At 35.9% G+C, this 15,233-nt stretch overlaps 1 protein-coding gene across 1 annotated transcript in view; it reads right to left on the bottom strand.

Annotated features, from left to right (window-relative positions):
• Positions 1 to 6,462: 6,462 nt before the first annotated feature.
• The window catches only part of LOC135215686 (receptor-type tyrosine-protein phosphatase epsilon-like), a gene marked incomplete in the record, with an annotated part of 194,636 nt that continues 185,865 nt past the window's right edge, over positions 6,463 to 15,233 (bottom strand). Inside the window, 1 exon segment of the mRNA XM_064250634.1 lies at positions 6,463 to 9,695. Coding sequence (XP_064106704.1) covers positions 9,621 to 9,695 — 75 coding nt within the window.

Below are 15,233 nucleotides of genomic sequence, written 5' to 3'. Positions count from 1 at the left end.
TGAGCTTCCTCTTCAGACCTTCGTAGGGCAGCTCCCCGGCCTGGCTGCACATCCATGGGGCAAGGTGTTTGAAGGCATCCGCTGAGAGGGTCTCGGCAATGAGATCCACCTTGGTACTGTCCCGGGTGATGCTGTGGATCCGGAACTGTATTTCTGCCCGTTGCAGAAGGGCGGCAGCTTGACGCGGTGGGGCTCCAATGGTGTGGTCGTCTGGGGTGCGGGCACTGGCATCGAGGAGGACTCAATCACGAAGAAGGATTGTCTTGCGGATCGTGGGGTCGAGGCAGACACAGAGGAGTCAAGTGAGTGTGCTGAACTCTGCATTGTCTTGTCAGTCTCACACTTGCGGTCGACGAGAAGTCGTGAATGGCGGGCCAAACCGTGAGAGAGAACACCAAAACACTTCTATGAAGAAATGCCGTTGCTAGTCTGCTAATGGCGTTGAGGAGTACCAGACAACCTAGACTAGGTGTCACATGGCTCCGTTGAAGGTTCTCTGAAGGTGAGCGGCAGTAATTAGTCCCTTAATGGCAAAGCCAAAACCGCTTGGGTCACCTACTCCTGGATCACCAATTGTGAGGACTGAGTAAGACGAGGAGAGCGAGCGAACTAACTTTATTCGGCAAATGAGGCTGTACATAAGACGGCGTGCGGATGGAAGCGTAGTGTCCGTCATGCACGCATGAACAAACATAAAAGAAAAGGGACAGGGCCCCATTGTGAATGTGTTTCTTCACAGACAAAAATACATGAATAATACTACATAGTGGGGCAGATATGAGTAATTTTTAAGAAGAATCATGCAAATGATGATACAAGCATCAAATTTGGCACAATTGTTCTCCAAGGGATACTAATCAAATCTGTTCGATTGGCGAATTGAAAATCCAAAATGGCGGCCATTTTTCAAGATGGCTGCCAAGAGGGAAGAATTCCTATAGTCTTTTGGTTTGGATTTCGGTTTGCCCTGTTACAAACCCAGTTACAACCAGTTTTGTAGCTCGCTAGAAACGCTTTTTTCCAGGTTGATCAATCTGAACATTAATTTTGACATTTCAGGATTACGTACAAAATTACAGGTTTTAGCACAAAATACCTTTAACCAAACTCACAACCCATTAGACTCCTTTTTTCTCCAGAAAAGACTTGTACATACTTAAGAAACTAGCCAAGAATGACACCATCGTTACCACTCGCCCAGACAAAGGCAAGGGTGTTGTCTTAATAAACAAATCTGATTACATTAATAAGGTTGAAAGCATTCTAAAGGATAACACGAAATTCAAACTCCTAGGTAAGCCAGACTTTGCAACCATTTTTAGAATTGAAGACCGGATCAACAGATTTTTAAAGTGTCTTAAAGATAAGAATATTATATCTGAAGAAAAATACCATTCTCTTTATAGTACCGGTTCTACCTATGGCATTATGTATGGACTTCCTAAAACACACAAAGAAGGGCTTCCTTTCAGACCTATACTAGCTTCATATGATACCCCGAATTACAGGTTAGCTAAGTTCCTTGTTCCCTTGCTTTCCCCACTGACAGAAAATGAATATAACATCAAAAATTCCTTCAACTTCAAAGAAACCATACTTAGCCAGGACTTAGACCTCTTTATGGTCAGTTATGATGTTGAGTCTTTGTTTACCAATGTACCTGTGAATGAGACTATTGAAATTATTATTAAGAAACTCTTTCCTGAAACTGACTCCCTTTTTTATAATCTTAATAAATCTGACTTTAAGAAACTATTGCAACTGGCAGTGCAGGACACTGCCTTCATTTTTAACAATAATTGTTACACTCAAATAGATGGTATGTCTATGGGTTCTCCTTTGGGGCCCATATTTGCAGGCATTTTTATGTGCTCCCTGGAGGAGCATTTTTTAGACCTGTCCTTTGAGCTACCATCCGCTGTTCTACAAAAGGTACGTTGACGATCGCTTCACGTTTTTTAAATCCAAGTATGACGCTGAAAGGTTTCTTGATTTTATTAATATGGCACACCCAAATATAAAACTTACTATGGAGTGCGAAAGTGATAATAAACTACAATTCTTAGATGTTTTAGTCTTACGACACTATGATCATTTTAACACTTCAGTTTACGGGAAGAAAACTTTTACAGGACTAGGTTCAAATTTTTATAGTCATTGTTTTCATGGTTTTAAATTAAACTCTTTATCCACATTGCTTCATCGTGCCTTCTCACCGACATTTAGTTGGGAAATTTTTCATGATGAAATCAACTTTTTACGTCAATATTTTACTAACAATTATTTTCCCACTACACTTTTTCTCAGGTATGTTTTTAAACTTCTTAATAACGTTTTTATTCCAAAAGTCTCCTTACCTCCTGTGCCTAAGCTTCCATTTTATGCAAATGTACCTTTAATCCATGACAAAAATTTCTACGATGCATTAAGTAAACTCATATTTGATTATTTACCAGCTATTAGATTTAATATCATCCCAACAAATCCACTCAGTTTAGGTAGTTTGTTTAAATTCAAGGATAAGCTTGACCCTTTGATGACCTCGTGCGTTGTGTACAAGTTTGATTGCCCTAGATGTAATCTGGGGACCTATGTGGGATCCACACAGAGGTTACTAAAGGTCAGAATTGATTGCCATAAGGGCGTTAGCTATCGAACTGGTAACAAACTTGCTAATCCTGAATTTTCTAACATCAGACAACACGCCAAAAAATGCAAACAGAATATACAATACAAAGATTTTGAAATATTGGGACGGGCACCGAATGGCAAACTACTGAGCTGTTGCCGGTCATTTCTGGTTTGTTCCTTCTGACTTCTGTCCTTCCTTTCTCTGTTGATGACTGGTTCAGCTACAACTAGTTTTTAATTTTTTATCTTGTCGTTTATACTGTATTGTGTCTTGTATTTGTAATTTAGCGCTTTTAATGTTAATTTTATTGTTTTATGTCTCTACAGCTTGAAAATGAAACCATTGTGTTTTGAAACGTTGCAATAAATGTATTTTAAGGACCACCTGGGATGTACTTCCTCCTACAACAATCTTCTGTATATGTATATATAGATATATATACTATATGATATATATATATATATATATATATATATATATCTATATATATATATATATATATATATATATATATAGTATATATATATATATATATATATATATATATATATATACTATATATATATATATATATATATATACACACACCTGTGGCAAAGAATCGCTCATTTTGCTGCACGGTCACCTCTTCCTTTTAGGATGGAAACGTTTTGAGTAATTCAGAACATGAATGTTCATAGTTCAGTGGTGTAATATCAAATTGAATATTGCTGAATAATTTGTTCCGGAATGTCTTTATTTGTACGATTAAATCTAGGAATTCAAGGTATTTGTCCGCTTTCACTTATCGCTTACTTCATTTCTTGTTATTCCTTACATTTCCTTCCTTTGTTCATCATGTTTTCGTTCTTGTCAAACTGTCATTTTACTTAGTCATTTATTTCGGAGGCCATTATTTTCGTGACTGTGATTTAGGTCAGAAAATATCTCTGGAGGACATCTCGCGTGTTTTGTTTGCTTGTGAAGACGGCAATTTAAATTTCACAATTATTCAACCATTCACTGTATCACGAACAACCATTAATTAATTTTTTTTATTTGAATCTTGAGCAGGATTTTTTTTTACCGTTCTGGTATTTATTGAAAATATCACATTCCTGCTATTTGGAAAGGAAACATAAATGCCTTAAGTGAGCTTAGGAAACCATATACGTATAAATTCTTAGTATTATGGAAAGAAAACGCATATTATGCAGTATATTGTTTGTTTGTTTGTATGGTGCTTTTACGTTGCATGGAACCAGTGGTTATTCAGCAACGGGACCAACGGCTTTACGTGACTTCCGAACCACGTCGAGAGTGAACTCTTAACACCAGAAATACACACCTCCCACTCCCCAATGGAATGGCCGAGAATCGAACCCGCGACCGCCATACCAACCACGCCGCTGATGTACTAAAATTCCATATGGAATTTGTATTTTTTTTTATAATTTGTTTAATTAGCATGGTCACTGGAAGACAGTTAACTTAGTTTTCAAATACTTAACTACCCACTTGGTTGTTAACAGGTCACTGCCTTCCAGCGGCCGTTCTGGTTTTGACCTAACCAGCCATTAACGCTTTTGCTTTCTTCCTGAGGTTGACGGAAACTTAAGTCAGTTACGAAGGAGATTTCAATCACGAAGGGTCTCGTAATTCAGATACTCTGAGCTCCATTTACCATTATAAGGATATACAGCTAGCTCTTTGAAGTGACGACGACTATTCCTTACGACATGTAATCTCTGTTTAACGCCAGTCAGGAAGAAGCATTCCTTCATCGCAGTGTCTCTCTCTACAGTACTTCGCCTTCGTCCCAGGATGATATCGATGGGTCTGTAAAACTCGGGGGGAGTTTTTTTCTGTCAATCCGAAATCATTTGGAGGCGTAATGCTTTCCCATACCAATATGCCTTCCAATTACCATGACTTAATTTTAAGTATTATAATTTAAGTATCTGTTTTCATACCTTGCATATTTGTAATACGAGGTTTCGTACCCTTCCAGGGATATCATGAATTATGTACTACGTGGACGTCAGTTGGACTGTTGGTATATATATATATATATATATATATATATATATATATATATATATCTATATATATATATATATATATATAGATATTTTACCATTTTCCAAGGTATGCAACTTGCCAAGTGTTATACGTGCTGCACATGCTCATAATTAAATTTAGATATATGCATACGATAATTGTGTAGCGTTTAATTAGGCATTTGGTAATATTTTAAGGTATTTTGGAAGTGGCTGAATTACTGCGGCTCCCCCTTGCTTCACAATGGTCAACTTTGTGTATTAGCTGCCGCACCAGCACCTGGATGATAGGACAGTTCGCAATCACAATAAATTACTTAATTTTTCTTACCATTTTAATTAACCTTATCAAATTCCCGGTGTATAAGAATAAAAATTCAGCGCAGCTGAGGCGCTGTGTTAAATATTGAATAAATTCAGCCAGCTGAGGCGCTGTGTTAGAGAATATTGAATAAATAAGCTCACTGCAGTGGGAGAGTTTTGCAATCTTTGGTTGTTCCTTTACCTATGTCATGGATGATTACGACATCCTGCTCTTTTACAGACTTCTTGGCTGGCTAATTATTCATAGCAGTGTGGAGGAATTATTACTGTCAATACTTGAGTCTATAACTACTCACACAAATTAATGGCTTGGCTTATTTGTTCGTGAAGATCTTTTTAGTAAAATTCCAAACGAAATTTTAATAGGCAGAACCCACAGGGTCTTTGATGATGGCAGGTATATTCCCTTTTGAAATGTCACATCAGGTGTTCCCGTAATGTTCTTGGCCCTTTGCTATTTTTCAATTATGCTAGTGACCTGATTGCATATGATGATGACGATGCCACTCTTCTAGCTTTTGTTCCTTCCCCGCGCCAATACTTGAGGTGGGATCCGGCACCTATTCATGAGTGGAGTAGGCTTTGGGGCATGAAGCTCATCTCTTCTAAAATATAAATGGTAAGGTTTTGAATGTCAGTAATGCATTTAAGACGTGAGACGTAACTTTTTATGAGAAACGGATATTTGAGAAACATAATATTACCTTTAAGAAATGTAATATTGCTTCCTCTGTTTATCAGACAGTTGGTACCGTGTAGAAATATTTTCGAAAATTGTGATTTAGTTAGTTAAGTGTTAGAACTATCTTTTTTTTTTTTTTTTTTTTGTCCTAGCTTCGTCTATTGTTTCCCACTGTTGTCTTTTGGTGCAGAATCTCATAAACTTTTGGAAAGACTGATGACATCCGTCAAATTTATATTTGCAACTCTCTGCGTTTCCCTGTGGCAAAGACGTAAAGTGAGTTCATTGTGTAAAGTGTAATACTACCACAAGCATCCTCTGTACTCTTCTTCATCTGACCTAGCTGTTTTTCCTTGCAACACTAGGCAGGCTGCTGTTACAGACAGTGTGTCGCTTTCTAGTATCAGGTTTAAAACTACTCAATTTGTTAGGAGTTTTTTTTTTAGCTACAAATAAAATTTGGAATAGTTCGCCAAGAGTAGTTTTGGAATCTGATTTCTAAATGTTTAAGAGAGGAACAAATTCATCCCTGCTTTCCGCCAACGTTTCCTGAATTCAGGTGTATTACTTTTATTTTCTGCTCCTTCATTTTCAATTATTTATTACCTTTTCCTTTAACTTATCTCTTTCTACTGGCTAATGTCCCTTTGCAAGTACTCTTGGGGTTATTAGTGTTTGTCGACACTCTTCATTGGGGTTTTCAACTGAAGATTTAAGGAAAGAAACATCAATAGACTGGTAGACTCCAATGTGGCACAACTTAGGAAAAATAAAACAAAATTAAATATGGTTAACTGTAGTATTAGTTGATATGATAAAGCTCTGTAATGTGATTATGCATTAATTATTAACTCAACAAAAATTCTTGCCTTTGAACAATATCCGTACAAGATAGAGATTATCACTTCATGGAGAAGCATACCATTGGTAAAATAAGAGAAAGTTGATTTGAGTTTCTGTCTTTCAAATACATATGCATTTCGCTTGCAAACTTGGAAGTTTTAACGCAACTAAGAATGTTTTGATTCGGTGCCATACAAAAACTGTTGCAAAAACAGTCGTTCAGCTTAGCTAGTGCTCTGAATACATTTTTCAGAAAATGTCTGAGTTAATACTTAAAAAAAAGGTTGCACACTACATAAACACCAACTGGCTATCAGGGTCATTCTAGTCATGGTTAAATTTGTGAATGTAGCAGATGCCATTTTTCATTAATACTCCTTATTTTAAGAAGAATTCACACGGATTTGAAAAGATTATAGAGTGCATATACTGTTAGCATTCTGTAGGGGAAATTGTTTTGTGTTTCACAAAATGTATTACAAGTCAATGAGAAGAAATTAGCCAACTAAAATATTTAGAACATTTATTGTAAAGATCATTGGGAGCTAATGTACAGAAGCAGAGTATACAAAAAACAATCCCTTAAAGCAAGAGAATATATGAAAAATCCGACCAAAATAATTCTCTGATTTCCACTGGTAAGCCTAATCTTCCATATTCTGTTTACTCATTTCAGTGACATTCTCTTAAGCATTTACTTTTCATTTATGGAAATGAAATCCAAGTTTCTACACTTTCAGGTTCCTTCAATCGGGAAACTTCGAGATTTAAGAACAATACGTCACAAAGCCTACAGGTAACAGTTACTGGAAAGTCTTACTTGATAATTCCAAAGTGAACTCATATTGGAAGTATGTTGCTAAAGGTATAGGTAGTTTAATACTACTACTACTAATAATAATGATAATAGTAATTCAATTGCATCTTCTCTAAAAATAAAATTGATATGTAACATATACAAGAAGAAAAAGCACTGAAGTTTCTTCAGCGCAATCAAGTTTTCTGTACAGCGTATAATGCTGTATGAAACTCTCAGCCACTACCCATAAAATTTTCAGCCACAGCCCGGTGGTGGCCTGTGTTGTTGGCACCTTAACCTTAACTAATGAAACAAAAACTACCGAGGATCGAGGGCTGCAATTTGGTATGTTTCATGATAGGAGAGTGGAGGCTCAACATGCCAATTTGCAGCCATCTAGCCTCAGTAATTGTTAAGATCTGAGGAGAGACAGAAAAAGTGGGGATGGACAGACAGAAAGCCACCTCAGTAGTTTTCTTTTACAGAAAACTGAAAAGAGTCGACTAAAAAACAGGATATGGGGTAAATAAGCAACATCTCCTTAGGTACGTAACAAGCAAGTTTCATAGAAATATGACTAAATTTAAAAATATATTTGAAAAAATAATTGCTATCCCCAAACTGGCTATACACTAAAATTCCAGTAATTCAGGGAAAAAAACTGCATGAAAAGAAACAATTGCACTTTAAATTGAACTGTAATAAAAAAATAGGGAAAGATAGAAAATAATTGGTGAAAGTAACCACCAATGTTACTGCATCTCAAGATTCATCTGAATAAGAGACTTACAGTATGTCCTCTAAGAAACCAGAAAATTAATTTCTTAATTGTTCTCAAGCCACTGTCGCAAGTCAATGCTTTGAGATGATAACATGACATAGTCAAGTTGTAACAATTCACCGTTCCCTCAGCCGTCCTTTCTGGAAAGGAAATTTCTTATTGCTTCTGTGCACTAGGCCCTGCCAGTTATTTCTTACAGTTCACAAACTCTTGGTGCCACCAGATCGCGTCTGAAGACTGCAGGTTACTCAACTTGAGCTCTGTCGTTGAGGAATCACAATATTTCGTAGCTAATTTTAACTGTAATTTATAGAATTAAGGGACAAAAAACTTTCCCCATAACCCCTTCCTGAAAACCTACTATTTCATAACGGTAAGTATTGAATCTTGGATGCTATTCAGAATTGCTCTGCCAATAAGTTCAAGGCAACTGCCAATAATGCTCTCTGACTCATATTCCCATTTCTTACTGTGTATTATTTCTCCAGATGTTTATGGACCAGGTTTGATGAACTACTGGTGTTTTGAAAGGTTCAGTTTCTTACATTTCTGAGGTAAGGTCAACAATCCCTGATTCTTTAAGTCTGGGTGTTTTGCTTATATCAACTGCGCACTTGTGGGAAGATAGAGATAATGTTAATTTATTCCTCGAGTCTGAACCCATTGTTAGTAAACCTACAATAAAAATTATAACAGGCTTTTTGTGGGAGATAAAATAATTATAATGACGATGATATAGATGACAATAGCAACATTACTAGGTGATGGAACTCAAAATATGATAAAACGTTAAATAATTCTCGTAGTTTCACCAAATTTTATGCACATAAAGACTTTGTCTGAAGACATGGGACTAATATCACCAAATCTTCATGCACAAGATTCAGTTTATCTTAAGACACAGGACTAATAGCACCAAACGTTCAAGCAGCACAGAAATATTCAGTTTATCTGTAAAGATGAGACTAATAGCACCAAGCGTTCATGCACAAGATTTAGTTTATGTGAAGACATGGGACTAATAACACCAAAAGTTCATACGTAACAAGATTCAGTTTACCTGAAGACATGGGACTAATAGTACCAAATGTTCATGCACAAGGTTTAGTTTATCTGAAGACATGGGACTAATAGTACCAAATGTTCATGCACAACAAGAGTCAGTTTATCTGAAGACATGGGACTAATACATAGTACCAAATATTCATGCACAACAAGATTCAGTTTATCTGAAGACATGGGACTAATAGTACCAAATGTTCATGCACAAGATTTAGTTTATCTGAAGACATGGGACTAATAGTACCAAACGTTCATGCACAACAAGACTCAATTTATCTTAAGACATGGGATGAAGACCACCAGATGCTAATCATGCACAAGATTCAGTTTACATGAAGACATGGGAATATTAATGAATGAATACATCGCAAAGCAGATCAGAAAACTATAACAGAACAATCATGCATTCGAAGACTACAAAATGACACAGAGGTGAAGGACGACTCAGGTTTCCCTGCTTAGTTGAAATTACCGTAGTTGCTGTAGGCAGATAAGTAGAGAAGGACCCCTTCATGCACCAGGTCATACTGCTCCTGAAGGAAAACAAGAAGCAAGTGAAAAATAGATTAACAAGATACTATGTATTATTTTTAAGAATGGAATGGAAATACAAGTTCCTTGGTATAGTTGATCTGTGGACAGGTGTGACACAGGGTGGGTATTGATTCTGGTTAAAAGGCATCCTGACTTAATTTGAGGGGAGATACGAAAGAGCCAAATCTATAAGTAAGAACAGAATAAGAAAGAACACTACTAACTTATTTCTCTTTTTTTTCTTCTTAAAGGAAAAATTCTGAAATATGGTTTTAAGAATCACATAAACTAAAGTCAAGTTTGTCAGTAACTCTGTTTGGATATATTTGTCAAAATTGGCACGTTTTCATTGCCTCATATTTTGAAAATAACACCAGGACCATTCTTTCTTTGTGATTTAAAGGTAATATTCCCCAACTGATGGTGAGATTTTGAAGTCAAGATTTCAAGTAATTCATCAGGGTTTTTTGAAAGTATATTTAAAGCAAAATTTCTTGATATTCTTTTTACGATATTCAATCTATATTTTCTGAAATTCTAGAGAAATAAAGAGTCTAACCACCTGGCATTTCACGAAAAATGAGTTCAGGTTATGAACAACATGAGCAATTTTAACGCCAAGAATTAGGGGGAGTGAGATGCTACGAGATTTTTGGATAATGTGACAACAAGCTTCTGGATAGAGTAGCAATGAGATTTAATAAAATTGTGACAGCAATATTTTAAAGTTAGTTTGAGAGCGAGATTTGAAGAAAATATGAGAGAAAGATTTGATGACAGTGTAGCAGTGAAATTTGTAGGTAGTGTGAGCGCCAGCATAGATATAGAAGGGAAAGATTGGATAGCCTATGATGGCCAAACCAGTTTGTGACGTACACTGGCTGGCGCCACCACTGTGTGTTGATAATTAAGTAAACAATGACGCAACTCATACAATCTAATGGGAACCCTGTACTCTTTAAGTGTTTTCTCGGTTTTCCGTGAAGACTATCAAATGAATTATGCATCAAGTACTAAATACAATATGTACTGTGTGCAGAAATAAAAATATTTAATTTTGGTGGTAGTCAGCCCATGAAGAATTGGCGTAGTTTTTTAAAAATTTATTTGTCGTTTTGGAAATATTGCCATATGCAGGTGCCAGATTATTTACTTAACAATAAATAATATTTCCTTTCAAAGCAAAGGTGCTATAGTGGAAATATATTACATTAGAATTGAGTAGACTTATTCAACGTATCAAAGATCATTATTTTGCCAAGAAAGGAATATATTTACTGATGGGTTCACGAATTCTAATTTTATTCTCAACTGTAGTTCTTGAAAGCAAAAACATTTTGAAGTTGGCTGTGCTGCCGCTCGATTCTTGATCCAACATATCATACTACCCTGGGGTGTTGTCATTTTGTCTCCTACAGCTGATAAATAATACATCAAGGCGCCAACATTCTTCAATGGCAATGGTTAATTAAACTAATTTTATCCTTTGATCAATAAAATAATTTGCATGACACATATAGTGGGCCTAAATTGGACTTCTGATTTTCACACATGATTAGCCTGGGTCTGTTTTCAGCAGTATACTCTCTCGGATACGTATTGTGAATGAATATTTAAATCAACAATATCTATATTAACCTGCTTTATCTGATTATTCCCGTTTCTTTTTCTATTGGCCATGGTCTCCTTTTTTCGTATCCTTTTCACAATTGCTTAACAGACTTAGCTATTCAAAGTCAAAAAACAATCGTAAAATAATCAAACAAATCTAATTCAGTCTTTTATTTTTTATCGAATTCCTTGCATATCATCCTGTTTCATCGGACACATTGGAAAGCCGTGGGAGGCAAAACTGACGAATATATTAAGAAAGGCTTACTTTCATAAAAGCTTTCTTGGGTTGATCTGTCTGTAGCCATTCATTTCTTCTAAATAGAAATTAATTAAAATTAGTTTCACATGCATGGCTAGACCTTCTACCATAAGCATATTATAAGTGGCTGAAAGATAAGAAATATGAAAGGGGACATAATCGTTTAAGTCTATTTCAGACTTCTTCTTTTTTTTAATAAAACCTATTGCTTTAATCAGGGGTTGCTACAACAATCATATAGTGTGTAACACGAGTGTATGCAAATATTTTGGGGAATGAAAAGATAAAATATCTTTGAACAGAAAATATTTTATAAACATGCATTTTAAGGCTTCCTTTGTCGGTGAGGGGAACTTTAAAATAATTGTTATCATTAGTGATGCTTTCATGCGATGGAGTTCGTAGTGAAAAGTCGGATCGAGTTGCCTGAGATGTGGAGGGGAGCTGCCTAGCTCCCGGTACCAGCCAACCAGCGGTCGCCAAACAAACGTCTTGTAAGCATAGGGCTCATCCAAAAATCTACCTTAAGTGAACCAGCTATAGTGATAAGTGTCTCCTATCTATTTGGTAATGACTATCAGTGGCTGTGATATGACGTTTTTTATCACTTCGTTTCATTCACATCAGTTTTGCTATATGGAAAATAGTTTCACACAATAACATAACATGATGTTCTAAAGATATCAGCAACTGTTTTTAACGTCATTACGTAAGATTTTTTAAATCTTATAAAAGAAAAATAAATTATTAAGGCTTGAATCGTGCATCGGGCAGGTGAACGAAAAGTTATGAAACTCTGCCACCAATTGTTTGAGCGTGTGTACATTTCTTCTACAGTTAAGCCATGAAGTTTTACAGATATGGCGACGTTCATGGAGGTATTATAACAGGAAGTGCTTTCCCATAACGTACCCATACAGGCTAGTGAAGCCAGTGGGCGGAGCATATGACCGGCAGATAGACCCAAAACATTGAGATCTCCTGGGCGGAGCTAAATGATTTTACCATTCTTTTTACATACTATACGAAAAATTAAAAAAGGAATTGATGGTTTGAGTTACAAAAAGTATATAATAATTTCCTATATTTATTATCAACGTCATTTATGTCAAATGATCCCAATATCCAAAGAAATACTGTATTATACAGCTAACATTTCCAGGAGAAATGATAGTAAGATTGTTTTTATTGTCCATTGTATGACAAGGCACAAATAGTAAAACAAAAATGTATTAATTAGATGCCTTTTAAGTGCAGAGTGCCATGACATCACACATATTCTAAATAGGTTCTTCAACCTACATAGATGCCCACCATGTAGTCGTGATTAAGTAATATTGGTTCACTTCAAAGATTTTTTCTCTCACTAATCTTACACGGTTCTTTCATTTAAAATATACATATAATTTGTATATCCATGCCACAAATATATAAGTAAGAAAAGCAGTTTCACCAGGAGTTACAATTACAGTATATATATTATTCATATTGATTTCACATGTAGTTATTGTATAATATCACATTAGAGAGAGAGAGAGAGAGAGAGAGAGAGAGAGAGAGAGAGAGAGAGAGAGAGAGAGAGAGAGAGAGAGAGATCAAATTTCATATAATGTTAATCAGTAACATGCACATTTATAATTATTCTATTTGACAATAATCTGGGTTAAGTGATAGAAAAATAAATCAAACTTCAAGAAATCTTTCACCTGTGATCAACCTGTTATATACAGTTTATTTCTTCTCCCTTATCAATGTGGACAAGATCTCGTCCACCCATGTGTCCACCCCAAAGACAGCTGCCTACCTCTAACTTTAAGTCTCGTCTACCAAGTTGAATAACACAGCATGATCTAAATTCTATATTACTTTAAACGGTATAACATTTATGTATTCTTGACGACTTTTACTCTGTTTGCTCTTCATTACATTATTAATATTAGTATAATGTTTTCCAGCAAAACGGCATCTAATCTGGACGTATTTCTCTGTAATGGCCTTCGTAAAAAATACCAGGTGATTTTCCAGTGGCCCAAAGTCTTTTATATGATGATCCAGATTTGCAACGCTGGAAGGTATGCATTCTGAAAACCTTTTCCCAGGTCATGCGCACATCAATGATATCATGGGATAGAAAAATCAGATCTCCTCTATTCTTCAGCACAACTAGAGAATTTATATCAGTATGACTGGTGCTTTCTAATGTGATTAAACAGGCTTCACACTTTGAACATTGCTTTAGTGTAAATACAGTACGTTTCGGTTTTCATAGACTTTTCTATGAAACTTTGTCTCGGTTTTCGTAAACTCGGAAAGTACACTCGGAAATACTCCATATCAAGTGCCCAAACAAAGCATCCCATCTTCTTTCGTGACCCACTCTGCTTTTCTGTTCGTTGTTTTTGTGCTTTTTGTGCTTTTTTTATTCTAGTGTAACTGCTAAATAAGCCATTATGGGGCGAAAGAAAATTCCATGTGCTAGCCCTTCTGTAAAAGAAGGTGTGGAACACTATAGAATTTAAGAAAGAACTCGTAGCAAGTGTTGGAGGAAGTTGCATGCTGATCTTAAGTGAGAAAATGCCTACAACAAACACTGCTGTTAGTGAATTTAAAGCCAGCAGAGGTTGGTTTGAAAACTTCAGAAAACAAATGGGCATACATAATGCAATGTGCCTACTCCACGGATGGAGATTCCCCTTCCAAACAATAACCTCTCCTCCTCCCTCTCCCCTCCTCTCTGTCTTCCATACGCTAACAAGTGTTTTCCATAAAGGTAAGTGGTGTTAAATGTTTATTTATTCATTTCATTAGTCATTTATATTTATATTTCTCATTGTTTGCTGTATGTAAAACTGTGTTTATTCCCTATAAAATATATTTTATGTTAATATTTTTGGGGGCTGGAATCCATTAATTTATAGTTATATTATTCTTTATGGGAATTACTGTTTCGGTTTTCTTACGTTTTGGTTTTCATGGGAGGTTCTGGAACGGATTATGTACAAAAACCAAGGTTTCACTTACTATAAACACAGCTTTAGTTTAGATACAGTAATACCTTGAGATACGAGTATAATTTGTTCCTGGACCGAGCTCGTAAGTCAATTTGCTCGTATCTCAATTCAATTTTTTACATATAAAATAACTGACAAAAATTTAATCCATTCCAGCCCTCTAAAAACACCCAAATCAACGACAATAACAAAGGAAAAAACATGTTTTTAATTGCCATACTCTATAGACATACTGTACCCAACAACACCGAAAATAAATGTAATGTATTATGAGTTTTTACCTTCGAGAGACAGACGATAGCGGCTAATGGCAGTGTGTGTGGAGGAGGGAGGGAGGAAGGGATGAAGAGAGTTGGACGGTACCATATTTAATACTGTTCCTCGCACATAGCGTAACACTTAAACTTAAAATTAACTTAACTGAAGCCTTTGTGGTCTTGATAGCATCCTTCTGTTTGAGGACTGCACATATTGTCGATGTACTTCGCTCGTAATCGCATGCCAACTCACTCACACAGACACCATGCCCATGTTTCTCGATAATTTCATGCTTCATCTCTATCCTCATGCAATTTTTCTTCTCACTGCCAACCTTACCACTTGCTTTCTTATGACCTATCAATCATTACAAAGAATGCTCACAAATACAGTGA

Source organism: Macrobrachium nipponense, chromosome 5, assembly GCF_015104395.2.
Source record: "Macrobrachium nipponense isolate FS-2020 chromosome 5, ASM1510439v2, whole genome shotgun sequence".
In the NCBI taxonomy this organism is placed as follows: Eukaryota; Metazoa; Arthropoda; class Malacostraca; order Decapoda; family Palaemonidae; genus Macrobrachium; species Macrobrachium nipponense.
Note: the sequence above shows the minus strand (reverse complement) of the source record. Positions and strands in the feature narration are given on the sequence as shown.